A 14,958-nucleotide genomic window follows, 5' to 3' on the forward strand; every position below is an offset into this window, starting at 1 on the left:
GCCAGTTATATGCTTTGGTATTTACCTACTTTAATCCTTATATAGTTTCAGCATTGAAACTGTTCCAAAGTATTTGTTATGAGCTAATGAGCAACTGGGGAGAAAATGTGCTAAAAAATGTGGTGCAGGGTTTACCTCGAATCTGAAAGGCAAGTTCTGAAAGGTGAGGAGACAAATGGCCAAAAATGAGAAGAGGGGGTAAAGGAGGGGTGCGAAGGTTATATTTACTAGTAATAAAAGAAACAGAGGTTTTTAAAAATGATGATTTTACATTGCTGATTACATTAGAAAACATTTTTAAAACGTGTCCTCCATTTCTCTGAATGATGTGAGACAAAATCTAACCTTATAAATTTGTCCAGATGCTCACATTTAGGCCATTTATATAATTCCCACAACTTTCATTTCATGGAGATGCAGTGTTAAGTCAGGAACAGGAAGTGAAGTCATAAACATGGTGGCAATTAGCTAATCACCACTGTGTTCCCACGGAAGGTTTTCAGAGACAAAAGGCTACTGGTGAGGTGATGTCCTAGAACATTTAGGTAGTTCTATAAGTTTCAGTACAAACAAGAAAAGTTGGGTTTCCTTAAAGGAGCTGTTCCTACTGCAGATGAATAACCATAAAGGAAAGGCAGAACTGGAAGAAGTTTCCAGACTACTGTCTGCCTCTGTCTCTCTCTGTCCAATCCAAGCCCCTTATGTCAAAAATAAGGAGGCTGAGGCTCAATAAAAATGTACTGAATCAAAATCCATCCTCGGGATAGCATGGTAGCCTCTTTTCTACTCTATGATGAGAGGACAGATTCTTACCTACTTCAAGTGGGTGTTACAAGGGAATTCCAATATTTGAGAGTCCATGAGAAAACAAATATATTGACGATCATTATTCTAAAGGTTTAATGATGCTTGGAGCTTATTTTCGGGACATGTGATAAAATCTTTATTAAAACAGAATGAAATCTAAAATCCAGTCAACTTACCTTGCAGTTAATTTTTCATGCATGGACAATAAGCCACTTACAATAGAAATGGAAGTCATTATTTACTGTATTTTGTAGTATTTTATAGTAAGTCAAGTAAGTCAAGGATGAGTTCATACAAATCCATTAGGAAGTCATCTTCCCCCCATCCCTTCGTCCCATTAAAATGTAAAAATATTTGGAAAAGTTAGGTAAATCAAAAATGTTAGAGTGATGAAGTGATTGGTTAGTTGGGCTCTAAAAATAATAAAACATATTTTAAATGATGGCCAAAAGAGGTCACTGTAGAAATCTCTCATAGTTGTGTTTACTCACTGGTTTCTAAATCTGGCTGATCATCATAATCATTTAAAAAGCTTGTTAAAAAATACAAAATACTGGGGCGCCTGGGTGGCTCAGCGGGTTAAAGCCTCTGCCTTCGGCTCAGGTCATGATCTCAGGGTCCTGGGATTGGGCCCCGCATTGGGCTCTCTGCTCAAGCAGGGAGCCTGCTTCCTCCTCTTTCTCTCTGCCTGCCTCTCTGCCTACTTGTGATCTCTCTCTGTCAAATAAATAAATACAAATCTTTAAAAAAATACAAAATACTGAAGCCCCACCCTTAACCTACCAAATCATAATCTACTGGCCTCAGAAAAAAACATATTTCCCAAACATTCTCTGGCAGATGTCAACGCAGCCCATTCTGGGAATCTTGCTCCAAAGAGTACTAAGGGTTTTGCCTTATAAAAACTTTTGAAAAGTTCAGCCACCATGTGGAATCATAACCAAATGTCTACATCCAGGCTGGTATTTATTTTACTATTAATAAAGAGGGAAAGCAGGAAATCCAAAAGAAAATGTCAAGCTTAGTGTGGCATAATGAAAAAAAAAAAGTTTGCGTTGGATACTATTCCTGACTTGTCACAAGCTAGCTGTGGAGACCCGGACAAACCATTCCCTGCCACTGGACCCCAAATTCTTCGTCTTTGGAGTGAGTAGATGGACAGTTCCCTTCCCCAAATCAGATCGCACGGTAGCTCAAACAAACAAATTCACGCGCAAATGTGGAAACTTCGGCAGCCTGAATTCCAAAGTCATCAAAGTAACTCTCTGCTGCTTAATTGTTTAATTAAATGCAGAGAGAAGTGTACATCTGTGTGTGTCCTGGTCCTCTTCAAAAGCTAACAAAGAATTTAGGGCTACCCTCCAGGGCACACCTCCCCACTCCAGAAACAGCCAAATGACTGTTTCCAGGTTAAGAGTTCCTGGTAAGATTTTATCTGAACAAAGGAAAGGATTCCAAGGCAAAACAAAACAAATGCAACAAGGCAGAAAGAGAAAGGCAGAAAGGAAGAAAAAAAGCCACTGTCCTACAATGATTGTTTTATACTAGGAAGCTATCAGGAGAAGGGAACGTCAGAGCTGTGTCCTAGATAATCAAAAGGGGATACTTCTATGTACACAAGCAGCAACAGGTTGAAACCCACACGTATGGCTTTGCTCTTCGGAAAAAGTACAGGTCAAAGAACCTTGGAAAAGGGATAATGGTCTCGCAAAGCGATCAGGACTCAGCCTCTAAAGCTTTCTGCACCCCTAATGTTTCCTATCGGTTTTCTCCATCTACCCTACAGGGAAACCCTACCTCTCAACCACTGTACAATAAACACAAGCATATAAACCTAAATTAATTTATGCATACAGGCAAGCCCTGAGTCAAGGGGACTTGTAACACAAAGGTTGCCATGGTGATCAAAGGTTGATTTTTTGGGGATTTTAAGACTACTTGTGAGTCATGGAGTTTTTCAAGATGCCATTAGACTGTTGTTAGTGCGACCAGTACAAGGTGAAGCTAAGCTTTCACATGCGTTTCAGATGTCACTTCTTACCTGATTTCCTTATGAAGCTTGGCGAGTCGGTCAGCTTTTCGGGCAAGTATGAAACTGCAGAGAGAGGTTACATTTGAACAATTAGGTGACAGAAAGAGCTGCCTCCTCTTTTTTGAAATGTTCCTGCCTCCGCCCACTCAGCATTGATGAACTCTCCCACGCACTCCCATTATTTCCCTCTATGAGAGCAAATGTCAGGCTGCCTTCCACCTGCCTGTGTCCAAAATCCCTCTAGGCTGCGGGCTCCTAAGTAACTGGTCACCTCCTACTCAGTGTTTTACCCCCAGAGTTCAGCACGGCTCTTGGCATATAGTTGGAAATCAAATGTTAGTTGAATTCATGTTGCGTTAAATGATAGCTTGGTAAGTGAACTTTGTCCACGGCCAAAAATTTGATAAAAGCTGGAAAACCAAATTGAAGAATGTAGTTGTAGTGGATGCCATCATGGGCCCCCCAGAGTCCTCTATGGGACGAAGCACTCATTACTCTGAGCTCAGTGCTGGACCCTTCCTCAGCCACTGCCTTCTGTCCCAGGTCCCGCCTCTCCCCAGAATGACCGGCTCTGGGGTGCGGTGGGTACCAAAGTCCACTCCCTCACCTCAGGTCATGATACCTATCAAGGGCCATCCCAGTTCTAGAGTTCCCTGTGGGGTGGAGACCTCCGCTGGGACAACACTTGGAGCCCAACCTCTTGCTCTGCCCAATCCTGATTCCTTCTCTTCCTCACAGGCAGTGACCAGGGCACACACCCCAATGAACCCCTTGCACCCAAATCTCTATGTCCAACTTGGCTTCTGGGAAACTGGCCTAGCACCTCTCTCAAATTTAGCAACTCAGTAAAACTTGGTTATAATTAATCTGTAAATACTGATTATTACTAATTGGATGTATGTTTTAAAGAACTGAGTCATGACAAGAAGTCCTTACATACACGATTATTAGAAAGCATTCACAAATCCCAATGAGCTAAAGGACACTGAAATTATTTCTCCATTTAGAGAAAGTTTTACACTTATATTTCTTTGTTCTAGGCCAAAAAGACAAGTAGATCAGGACTGAGAATGCAAGAGCCGAACACAGATATTTCGTCCTCTCCCTCACACCCAAATTAAACCGTTCCTCAGTTTGACTGGCAATTCCTTTAGAGCCGTCTGTTACTTGAGATCATTCTGGAGCGCAAGGATTACACAACAAATTTGCGTTAACCCAGAGAACAGTATTTTGGAGGAATCTGTGGACTACCTAAGGAATTTGAACTAATCAACTCTATGGGATAGAGTCACAATTTTGTTTGATTTAAGACTGTTACGTTACGGCTTACTAGTAATGATTCTGGTTAAATTTTAAGTTTATGCAAGAATCTGTCATTTTGAGTCTTACACAGGACTTCAGTGAAAATCACCAATATTGGATGAAACATTAAATGATTTCGATCTTGGGTACTTCTTACAGCTCCTTCTCTAAAGGGCAGTTCGTGGTGGCCATTCCTGCCAAATCTCAAAACGTTTTGAGATAACAACCACCCCTTTGACCCACCTCTAACTACACACAACTATTCTTCAACTCGCTCTGGGGTTTTATTGAGGAAATGAAACATGCTGCTTTGGGTTGGGGACATTTCGTGACTCTAAAGTACACGGTCCTCTGTAGTTGCCAGTCATCACAATCACAGCCTGGACGATTACCACCCCTGTCCTCAAGACTTTCCTTGCCCAGAGCAAAGAGCAGGGTGAAGACCAGGCAGTGTGCAGGCAAGAGCAGGGCGTAGGCAACGGTCCAGATAAAACAGATTAGAATATCACTTTTTAGGAACTGCCTAGATAACCCCATTCCCATCTGGAAAACTTGTGCCAAGCGTATCCTGGCTAATAAAGTCAAAGAAAGCCCAGAAAGGCAGATGCCACAACATCTAACTCCCGGGCCAAGAAGACCATCAGTGCCCTTCCAGCCACAGCTGGGTTGGTCTTGATGGTCTCCTGAGACCCCTATGTCCACTTTCTGTTTTCCTCTAGCACACAGAAGGTGAGAGCAAATGGCGCCCACAATCTCTATCCTTTTTTGCCCAGTGGGGTTAGAGATAGAGAGGACGTGCTGGTCCTCAGTTCATTGCGCTGTGAGCACCGCCCTTCCCAGGGAGGCTGGGGCTCGTTCTGATGGTCTGCAGACACAGACATGCTTACAGAACGACTCGTGGGCAGTCCGGTAGAGCTGCCTGCTAAGTCCCGGGTCATGGGTTGGCCTCTGGTTTTGTAATTTCCCCTCGATGATGCAATGTGCATGAGCTCGACTCTCCCCAGGGGGAAGGGGAAAACCGCCATTCTCTGGAAGCCACTTGGCTCTTACAGAACCCTGCTGTTCTGCTGTCATGTGGGAGAATAAACAGCTCTTTTCTTGTGGAGCTTTGAGAAAGGGTCCAAGGCAGGGCACTTGGGAAGGCAGAGGCGCTCCTTAGCCACTCCTTTGTGAAAGCACTGCTTGTTGTCTGGACCTCTAGGCCCCCAACAGCAGAGGAGCTGCAGGCGGTGGGGGCTGGGAGGACAAGGGGAGAGCTCTCCTCTTCCGGACACAGAACCAAACCCTGGACCATCTCTAGCGAAGGACAGCTGGGCATGACCTATCACAACGAGGGACATCCACTCGAGGCCTGGCTATACCTCCAACTGCACCTCCTCACTGGTCATCGGTCTCATATCCCTGGGTAACAAATAACGTATTCACACTAGTGGTGTAGTGATGTCTGGAATGGAGAAGAGCCGACGGTCCAGAAACCCTAACTCTGAAAGGCTTTACAGAATAAAACAGTCAATTCTCATTCTAGATGAGTGTGGACATTCTGGCCCTGGGCAGGGTTGTCTACCCTACCGCCTGTCTCGCTGCTTCCTTCGCTCTGTCCTCAAGAGTTGCACGGGGGAAAGAAAGAAAGAGGCACAAGTTCAAATAGTGTCAGTTTTTGTAAAGTTTTCCAGAGTTCTGTGCCTCATACCAAACATTAATATTTTAAAGTAGGGAAAAAGATATATTCCTATAGGGTTATTTACAATTGCTGGAGCTCGAGTCCATAAGCTCTGCCAGCATCCACACCAAGACACCCACACAATTTAGGAAATGCGAAGCACCCAGCTCTAACCTACCCCATGATAGCGGGCAGCGATCCATCTGGTTTGGTGTCGTCCAGCGTTATTGAAATTGGAGCTTCCTCATCCTCAATGATCATACAACCACAGTAATCTTAATAAGGAAAACATCAAGAGGAGATTGACATGGACCTCATCGAAGATTTAGGGAAAAATTATATATATAGATATATAGAGAGAGATATACACACACAGATAGACACACACACATACACTGTATAAAACTCTTTTGCTAAGAGGAAGGCAAATCTCAAATAGTCTTTGCCCCAACCCTAGAAGATATTTCCTTATTAAATACATTAACTATGCAAAGATGTCTGCTAACGCAGACATGTGGAAAATGACCTATCTTGATGACCTCTACATAAATGTCATGTAGGACCAATGCATGGCTCACACCGTACTGAGGGCCCGGAGCCTTGCAGCACATAGGGGAAGAAGCTTGTGTCAGAGGGAATCACCACGAGGAGCCCACGGAAGAAGTGGGGGAAGGAATCCTTTGAGGACCAGGTTTACCAACAAGAGCCGCCATATCCATTCAGGCCCTGCCTCAGCTAGTAGGTGCACACATCCTGACAGTAGGTCTCACTATCACCACTTGAGGTAAGGAGACTGATGCTGAGTGGTGAAGTGTCACAGCCAAGGCCACTCAGCTAGTAAGCAAGCGAAGCCCAGGATGGTGGGACTTCAAAGCAGGGCTCTTCCCCCAGCACTCCTTTGCGTCACTCTCTCATTTACAGAAAGGGGCAGAACGTATGCCAGGAACCAGGGCCATGGTGCCCCTGCCACTTGGTGGGATCTCTTCTTTCCCTTTCATTGACAGCAAGGGCTCTTGGGGTCCTTCTGTGTCGCACCAGGGGTTGTGAAGTGATGGACTGAGATTTCTGATCCTTTCTCTACCAATTTAAAAATACTTATCTCTGTCATCTTTTTTCCTGGCCAGGGTCTACCAGAACGTCCCTAAAGAGAGTGTGGTCCCTTCACTTAACACAATTTAAACATGAGCAGGTGCAGCCTACCCTTCTTCTTCCAAAAGGCCTCCTTGTAATACATCATGCACTTAATGATGGCTCCCATCGGAAGACGTTGGATTAATTGGTTTCTCTCCGATGGAAGTTCAGGTCTAAAGTGGATCTTGGCAGTCAAAGTTGGTGGGATGGCACTAATTACGTATCCACACTAAAAGACACAGACACAGAATACCACCTCAAACGTGTGAGTCTCAGTCTTCACGGAGAGGAAGAAACACCATATTTATCATTTAGAATGACACCGAGCGGTAACCACATATAAAATGAGGCCCCTGTGAGGCAGCACAACAGAACAAGGCAGGTCAACTAAAAATGGTAATTTAGAAGACAGAGTTGGGGTCATACCAGCATTAATTACACCACTGCTTGGATGGTATTTAGTTAGAAGCTGCGGAAGACACAAGGCCTATTTAATATATGTTCTTTGGGACTAGGCCGAATTACCTCGTAAGTTTCATGATTCAGTGTCTCGATGATGATCTTGTCACCTGACTGGTCCACATAGGTGACAGGGCACCTCAGCTTCACTCTGTCCCCGAGGCGTTCCATTATCCGTTCACTCACTTGACCCGATCCACCCACAAATTTCCGTTCCTATAGAAGGCAGGCAGGCAATGAGGACTATAAACATCAAAATATTGATCACAATAGCTTAGAAGGTAAAATACAGGTCAAAAGAAGAAATGTGGAATTTCTAAGTATAAAGCTAATTCAAAGATGCAACTGTCCTACATTTGCTAAAGATAAGGGTCAAATGGCTAATATCTCTTAGGGTCACAAGAACAACTTAGGGTGTTCCAAAGATCTTCTGAGGAGAGAAAATATTCACTTGGTGGAGAAAGATAATACACCTTGCACTATGGAACAGAGCCTGTCTGGAACATAGATGACTTTAAGTACCAGTTCTAGAAGTTTCTGAAAATCAGTTGATCGTAGTAACTCAGCTTCTCCCACAAAGCTAGACTAATTCTACCCACCTCCCCCGCCCCCAAAAGGATGGACCCGAATTCCCAAAAACAAATGAGTTCAGAACAAAACATTCTTAAGCTGTGAATGCATCTCCAGGAATGAGAAAAGGAAAGGAGAACTTTTGGTTTTGGGCACATTCATTGAAATGTTTTCAAAAATTCATGTCTCAGATCCACTCACGTTTCCAGACACGGGAGCGGCTATTAAGATGGCACACTGGGTGAGGGCAGAACCACAAATGAATTTACAGGCTGAGAACAGACACTCCGTACCTGGCCCCCGTTGGTGACTGAGAATATCCGAGTGGTGCCTCCGCACTGCTTCACGTACCACAAGAACCATAGCGCAGACACCTCGTAGGGCTCAGAAGTCACATTGATGTTCACAAAGAGCGATGCAAACTGCCTAGCAGTCCTGGTCGCATGACAAAGGTGGCAGTCAGGTGTAAATACATACATGCTTCATGGGATAGGAGCTTTTTTTTTTTAACGACTTTATTTATTTGAGAGAGGGGGGGGGACCCTGGGATCATGACCCGAGACGAAGGCAGATGCTTATCCTCCTGAGCCACCCGGGTGCCCCAAGAGAACAGCAGCTTTTCAAAACACAATTCAGTATGGTTCAAAAGCATTTGCACTGTTTTTGGGAAAACAAAACAAAATACCTCAGGGGCTCAACTTCTGAAGGAATGCATATTTTAACTCCTGGTGAAAAATAACCTTTTCCTTTGTTTTGAGGGAGTTATGGGTTTGCTCCAAATATATCAATTCTGGTACCGTCTAAAAGGGTCAAGATGCTGGTGAGGGATTGTTAAGGATACAGGATACAGTCCTCTCTTCACCTGAGCGGCTCCCACCCTACTCCAGTCCACCCACATCCCTCACCTGGGTCACAGCGGTGGTGGCTTCCTCCTGGCCATCTCTACCTGGTTTATGACTACAGCCCCTTTTGGCCCTTTGCCACATTGCAGCCAATGAAGTCTTTTGACAGTGCAAAACAAAACGAAAAAAACCCCACTCGCAGAAAACCCTTCAATGGCATTCATGGCAAAAGGCAAAAATCCTGATGTGGCCACTCTATCTTCCACCACAAGCCCCCTCTCTGACCTCTAATTACACTGCTTTTTCGTGGCATCCTTAGTGTCTAGGCATACTGTCACAGCATGACAAAAACATGTCAATCTCCCCACCCTGGGGCCTTTAAAAGCTGTTTCCTGTTTTCTCTACATGGAAAATGGCATCCCCCACACCATCCACCCTTCATATTTCGCAGCATTCACGGTGGCTCATTTCTGGAACATACCGTGCTGTAACACCATCCTTATTCCTGTCTCCTATCTACTGTCGCTGTAGCTCGTTGCCAGAAAAGACCACGGCTACACTATGTATCCTTCCTATAGCTCCCCCTACCACCACATACCCGAGGCACTGTGGTTCCTTCCTGGAAGATACCATCCCACCAAACCACATATCCTTACTGTCTCCCTCCAGACACTGTGGTTCATTCCTGGAAGATACTATTCTCCTACACTGTCTGCCCTCCCCCATCTATCCTCACCTATGTAGCTCATTTGTGGAAGCAACCTTCCCCACATACCAACCACACCTCTAGTCTCCTCCCATTCTACTATGGCTCATTCCTGGAACATACCATCTTCTCATACCATCCAAATTTCCTGCCTCCCCCATCCATAGTGGCTCATTCCTAGAAGAAACCATCTCACCACACTATCCACTCATCCTCTTCCCTGCCATCCATTATTGTTTATTTCTGAAACATATCATCCCTCAACACCATCCACCCTTCCTTTCTCTCCTACCCACTGATGCTCATTTCTGGAAGATACCATGCTCCCACATGATCTACCCTTCTTGTCAACCCCCCCACCACGGTCACTGTAGCTCATTCCTGGGTGATTCCATTTCCTCTTCCTCTTCCTCTCTCCTCTCCATCCACCAAGGCTCATTCCTGGTAGATACCATTCTCCCATACCATCCAGCTTTCCCATCTTCCCCATTTACTGTGGCTCATTCCTGGAAGATATCACTGCCCCCCACCGCCTGCCCGCACACATACATACCCCGTTCCTATCTACCTCCGTGGATTATGGCTCATTCCTGGAAGGTAACATGCCTCACCACATCCATCTTTGCTGACTTCCCCTGTTCATGTGGTTCATTCCCGATGGATAACATCCACCCTCACTACCCAGTTTTCCGGTCTCCACCCATCTATATGGTTCATTCTTTTTTTTTTTTAAAGATTTTATTTATTTATTTGACAGAGAGAGATCACAAGTAGGCAGAGAGGCAGGCAGAGAGAGAGGAAGGGAAGCAGGCTTCTTGCTGAGCAGCGAGCCCGATGCGGGACTCGATCCCAGGACTCTGGGATCATGACCTGAGCCGAAGGCAGTGGCTTAACCCACTGAGCCACCCAGGCGCCCTATATGGTTCATTCTTAGAAGATACCAATCCAACCTCCATGTCTCCCCCTATAACTTGTGGCTCATCCCTGGAAAATATCCCCTCAGCCACCATCAACCATCCTGCCCTCCCCCATACACTGTGGCTCATTCCTGGAAGATACCATCCCCCAACCTCCATCTTCCCTCAGGTCTCCCACATCCACTGTGTTGTTTCCAGGTTGTCATCACATCATCCAGTCTCCCAGTGTCCCTCTCCCACCTCCTCCATCACTACTGTTCCTTCCTGGAAGATAAATTTCCCTTCCAGCCATCCACCCTTCCTCTGTCCTCCTACAGTGGTTCATTCCTAGAAGATACCATCCCCTCAACCCTCAACTATTTCTATCCTTCCTATATCCCCCCCGACCAACTGTTGCATCCCTGGAAGATACTATCCACCTCATCAACCATCCTATCAGTCTCACCAGTCAACTGGCTCATTTCTGGAAGATATCATTCCTCCCACACTATATATCCTTCCTGTCTTTCCTATCCACTGAGGCTCATTCCTGGAAGATAACTTGCTTCCACTTCATTTACCCTTTCTGACTCCCCCCACCCATAGTCACTGTAGCTCATTCCTTGATGATACCATCTTTTCATACCATCCTCTCTTCCCTACCTCTCCCAATCCACTATGGTTCATTCCTGGAAGATACCACCCCCTTAACACCATCCACTCTTCCTGTTTACCTCCATAGACAATGGCTATTCCTAGAAGATGCTGTCCCACCATCCATCCATCCATCCATCCATCCTGTCTTCTTCCCCCACCAACCATCTATCCTTCCTTTCTTACCCATCCATGTGGCTCTTTCCTGGAAGTTACCATTGTCTCACACCATCCAGCCTTCCTATTTCCCCATCCACTATGGTTCATCCTTAGAAGAGCCCATCCTCCGACACCATCCTTTCTTCCTTTGTCCCTATCCATTTGGCTCCTACCTGGAAGATACCATCACCCCACACGATTCAGCTTTCCTATCTCCCACCCCCCAATCCAAGTGGCTCATTCCTGGAAGATACCATCCTCTCACACATTCCACTCTTTTTGTCTCCCCCACCAAATGGCTCATTCCTGGAAGATACTATTCCCCCACACCATCAACCTTTCCTGTCTCCCTCCATGGATTAAACTCACTCATGGAAGATACCATCCCACCAAACATCCATTCTTGTCTCCCCAAGTCCATCGTGTTTCATACCTAGAAGATACCATCCCCTCACATATTTCATTCTTATTCTTTCCCCCATCAATTGGGTCATTCTTGGAAGATACCCACCACAGCCACTGCCACCACCACCACACACCCCCCGCTCCGCTGCCAACACAAACACCATCCAGCCTTTTTATCTACTGGCATACACTATAACTCATTCATGGATGATACCATCTGCATACACCAACCAACTTTCATTTCTTCCCCTTCCACTGGGGCTTATTCTTTGAAGATACCATTTCCCCACACCATCCACCCTTTGTCTCTCCTCATCTGCTATGGCTCACTCCTGAAACATGTCATCTCCATACTATCTACCCATCTGGTCTCCCCCCATCCACTGTGGCACATTCCTTGTAGATTTCATATTCTCACATCATCCTCCCTTCCTGTCTATCCCCAAATACTGTGCCTCATTTCTGGAAGACACTCCCTTCCACACCATCCATCTTGCCTCTCTCTCTCCCTCAACCACTTTGTGGCATTCCTGGAAGATGCCTTGTCCCTCACACCATCCACCCTTTCCTATCTCCTCCCATCCTCTGTCACTGATTTTTAGTGGATGCACTTAGTCCTTGGTTTATGTTTAAAGATGGCTGCATCCAAAAATCTCTTCCTTACCCTCAGATCAAGATCCTTGTTTGTCACTCTAGTAGCATTATGGAATTATGTGCATAATGTCAATCTTTCCTGCTAGAAAAAAAAACTAACTCCATGAGTTTAGGGGCCATGCCTAACACATTCACCACAATTCCTCACTGATAGCTACAGTGCCTTCACATAGCAGCCCCTGAACGCTGACTAAACAATCTGTAAGTAACTCAACTCATTACACATGTTTTCATTGAAAACATTATAAAACGTAGATTTTTTATTAATAAAAACTAGCTTGCCTTCCGTTCCATGTTTTTTTATATCTGTAGGGAACGACTTTAATATCTTTCCAAATTGCTTCTGCAGCTGACTACTGTATAATTTGAATACACAATTACTTGTTTTATTGCAAATCACACAGCCCTTTCATTTAAAAAATTCTACTTCATTTGCCTCCTCTTTTCTTTGTTTTAGATTCATTTTATGTTCAAACCCATTCAGCAGTGTCTAAAGTTCCTTCAAAGATCTACTGACTGAAAGATCATTAGGTTTCCTCCTAACTTTTTTCCTACAACCTATTAAGAAAAACACTGCAGGGGCCCTGGCTGGCTCAGTCAGTGAAGCATGTGACTCTTGATCCTGGGACTGTGGGTTCAAGCCTGTGGGTTCAAGACTGTGCGTTCAAGGGTGTAGAGATTACTTTAAAAATAAAATCTTAAGGGGCACCTGGGTGGCTCAGTGGTTGAGCCTCTGCCTTCTACTCAGGTCATGATCTCAGGGTCCTGGGATCGAGTCCCGCATCGGGCTTTCCCGTCTGCGGGGAGCCTGCTTCCTCCTCTCTCTCTCTCTCTCTGCTTGCCTCTCTGCCTTCTTGTGATCTCTCGGTCAAATAAATAAAATCTTAAAAAAAAATAAAATCTTAAAAAAAAAAGAAAAGGAAAACAGTACAGTTCAAGATAGGACAGAAAGGATCCAAAGGAAAGATGAAAGGTAAACTTTAAATAGTCAAGGTTTTTTTATCCAAACCATAAGAGACTCTTAATCTCACAAAACAAAATGAGGATTGCTGGGGGGTAGAGGGGTAGTGATAGCGTGGCTGGGTTATGGACATTGGGGAGGGTATGTGCTATGGTGAGTGCTATGAAATGTGTAAGCCTGATGATTCATAGAACTGTACCCCCTGGGGCAAATAATACATTATATGTTAATAAAAATAATTTTTTAAAAAAGATTACTTTGTCCAGCAGATTTTATCGATGAGATCTTTCATGGTCATCTTGTCCCACTCCTCAGCATGTGGGGCCTCCCATGGTGCATCCGCTGGAATCTGCAGAGGAAGGAGGGCCCACATTCAGGGGTGATGGTTACTGCCCACTGCCCTGCCAACAGGCCTTCAGGAGAACCTCTGAAAACCAGTCTCTGGGTGTGTGTTGGGATATATGATTGGCACAGATAGTGGTGGGGTTGGGATGGATAGGTCTCTGCATTCTACGCCTTAATGCTGTTGCCATAATAATGATGATAGTGATGCAAAAAGGGGGGGATTACATATAAATGTATATATAAAAATGAATATGTAATTATGATGATGATCCTTATTATTGAATGCCAATACCCATTTTAAGTGTGAGAGAGTGATCTTATGGAGCCTAGGCCTAAGTAAAAAAAAACTCGGGGGGGATAAATCCCTTTTTCCTTTACTATCTAAAGTGGAATCACACATGGATAAGGAAACTATGAATAGGGTAACTGGCAAACAAAAGTGACACAAATTCTCAGTGCCATAGATTTGAAAACACACAGGCATTACAGTCAGAGAGATGTGGGTTTGAATCCTGGTTCCCTTGCAGTGTGGTGTTGGGGAAATTACCATAGTCCCTCAGCACTCATTTTCCTTGCAAGTGGAAATACTACCAACTTGGCAGAGCAGTTGGGCGTGTTGGAAATGACATGTATGAATGTCCAGAGCAACGTTCCCTGCACTATTGGAAGGATATTAAGGTCATGTGTAAGCCGAACACACATTTTACCTCCTTTCCCATGTTATCCATTGTCCTCCACAAATTGTTGTAATCCAAATAGGCAATGGGATTCCATACCGGTGGAAAGGCCCCCCGAAATGGATAAGTTCTCCCCTACAACATAAAAGCAAAGGATAATATGCTAAATTAGGATGGCATTCTAAATAACAAAACCCAGCCAACATAAGAGGCATTTTCAAACTAACAGTATGCTCTCCTATTGCAAAAGCATCACCTTTGATGGGAAGTAAATACATTTTATCTATATATGCCCCAAATTTCAATTAGATTAGCAAAATGCCCCAGGTGTTGTGCTACCTGCTTTTAGTTTACAGGAAATAATAGCTGTGAACTTACTTGTACTTATATAGAGAACATAAATATAGGTAGCTCATCCTAATATCTAACACTGATGCCACAATATTCTCAACCCTTGAGCTCCTAGCTAGCTAATCTCTTTGCAGGGATGCTCCCACTCAGATGAGAGCAGGATGATGACATGGAAGACTGTTCTTGGACCACAAAGAAGACTGGAACAACAAAGCAGAATATCTTGGACTGAGTTTTAGGGTTCACATGGGCTAAATAAAGACTGGCTAAACTACTGGCTATGCCTGAAGTCAAGAATCAAAATATGGGTGGAGCCTGGGTAGCTCAGTGAGTTGGGCCTCTGCCTT

At 44.6% G+C, this 14,958-nt stretch overlaps 1 protein-coding gene across 2 annotated transcripts in view; it reads right to left on the bottom strand.

Moving 5' to 3' along the window:
- Nucleotides 1-14,958, bottom strand: part of MAOA (monoamine oxidase A) — a 68,546-nt gene that overhangs the window by 5,189 nt on the left and 48,399 nt on the right. For both annotated transcript variants that reach the window (XM_047715216.1, XM_047715218.1), the window contains exons 4-10: nucleotides 14,291-14,395; nucleotides 13,496-13,587; nucleotides 8,255-8,396; nucleotides 7,458-7,607; nucleotides 7,002-7,161; nucleotides 5,980-6,076; nucleotides 2,849-2,902 (exon numbers count right to left, since the gene is read on the bottom strand). In XM_047715216.1, the coding sequence (XP_047571172.1) occupies nucleotides 2,849-2,902; nucleotides 5,980-6,076; nucleotides 7,002-7,161; nucleotides 7,458-7,607; nucleotides 8,255-8,396; nucleotides 13,496-13,587; nucleotides 14,291-14,395 (800 nt within the window). The remainder of the gene's footprint in view (nucleotides 1-2,848; nucleotides 2,903-5,979; nucleotides 6,077-7,001; nucleotides 7,162-7,457; nucleotides 7,608-8,254; nucleotides 8,397-13,495; nucleotides 13,588-14,290; nucleotides 14,396-14,958) is intronic.

This window comes from Lutra lutra, chromosome X (genome assembly GCF_902655055.1).
Source record: "Lutra lutra chromosome X, mLutLut1.2, whole genome shotgun sequence".
Taxonomy (NCBI): domain Eukaryota; kingdom Metazoa; phylum Chordata; class Mammalia; order Carnivora; family Mustelidae; genus Lutra; species Lutra lutra.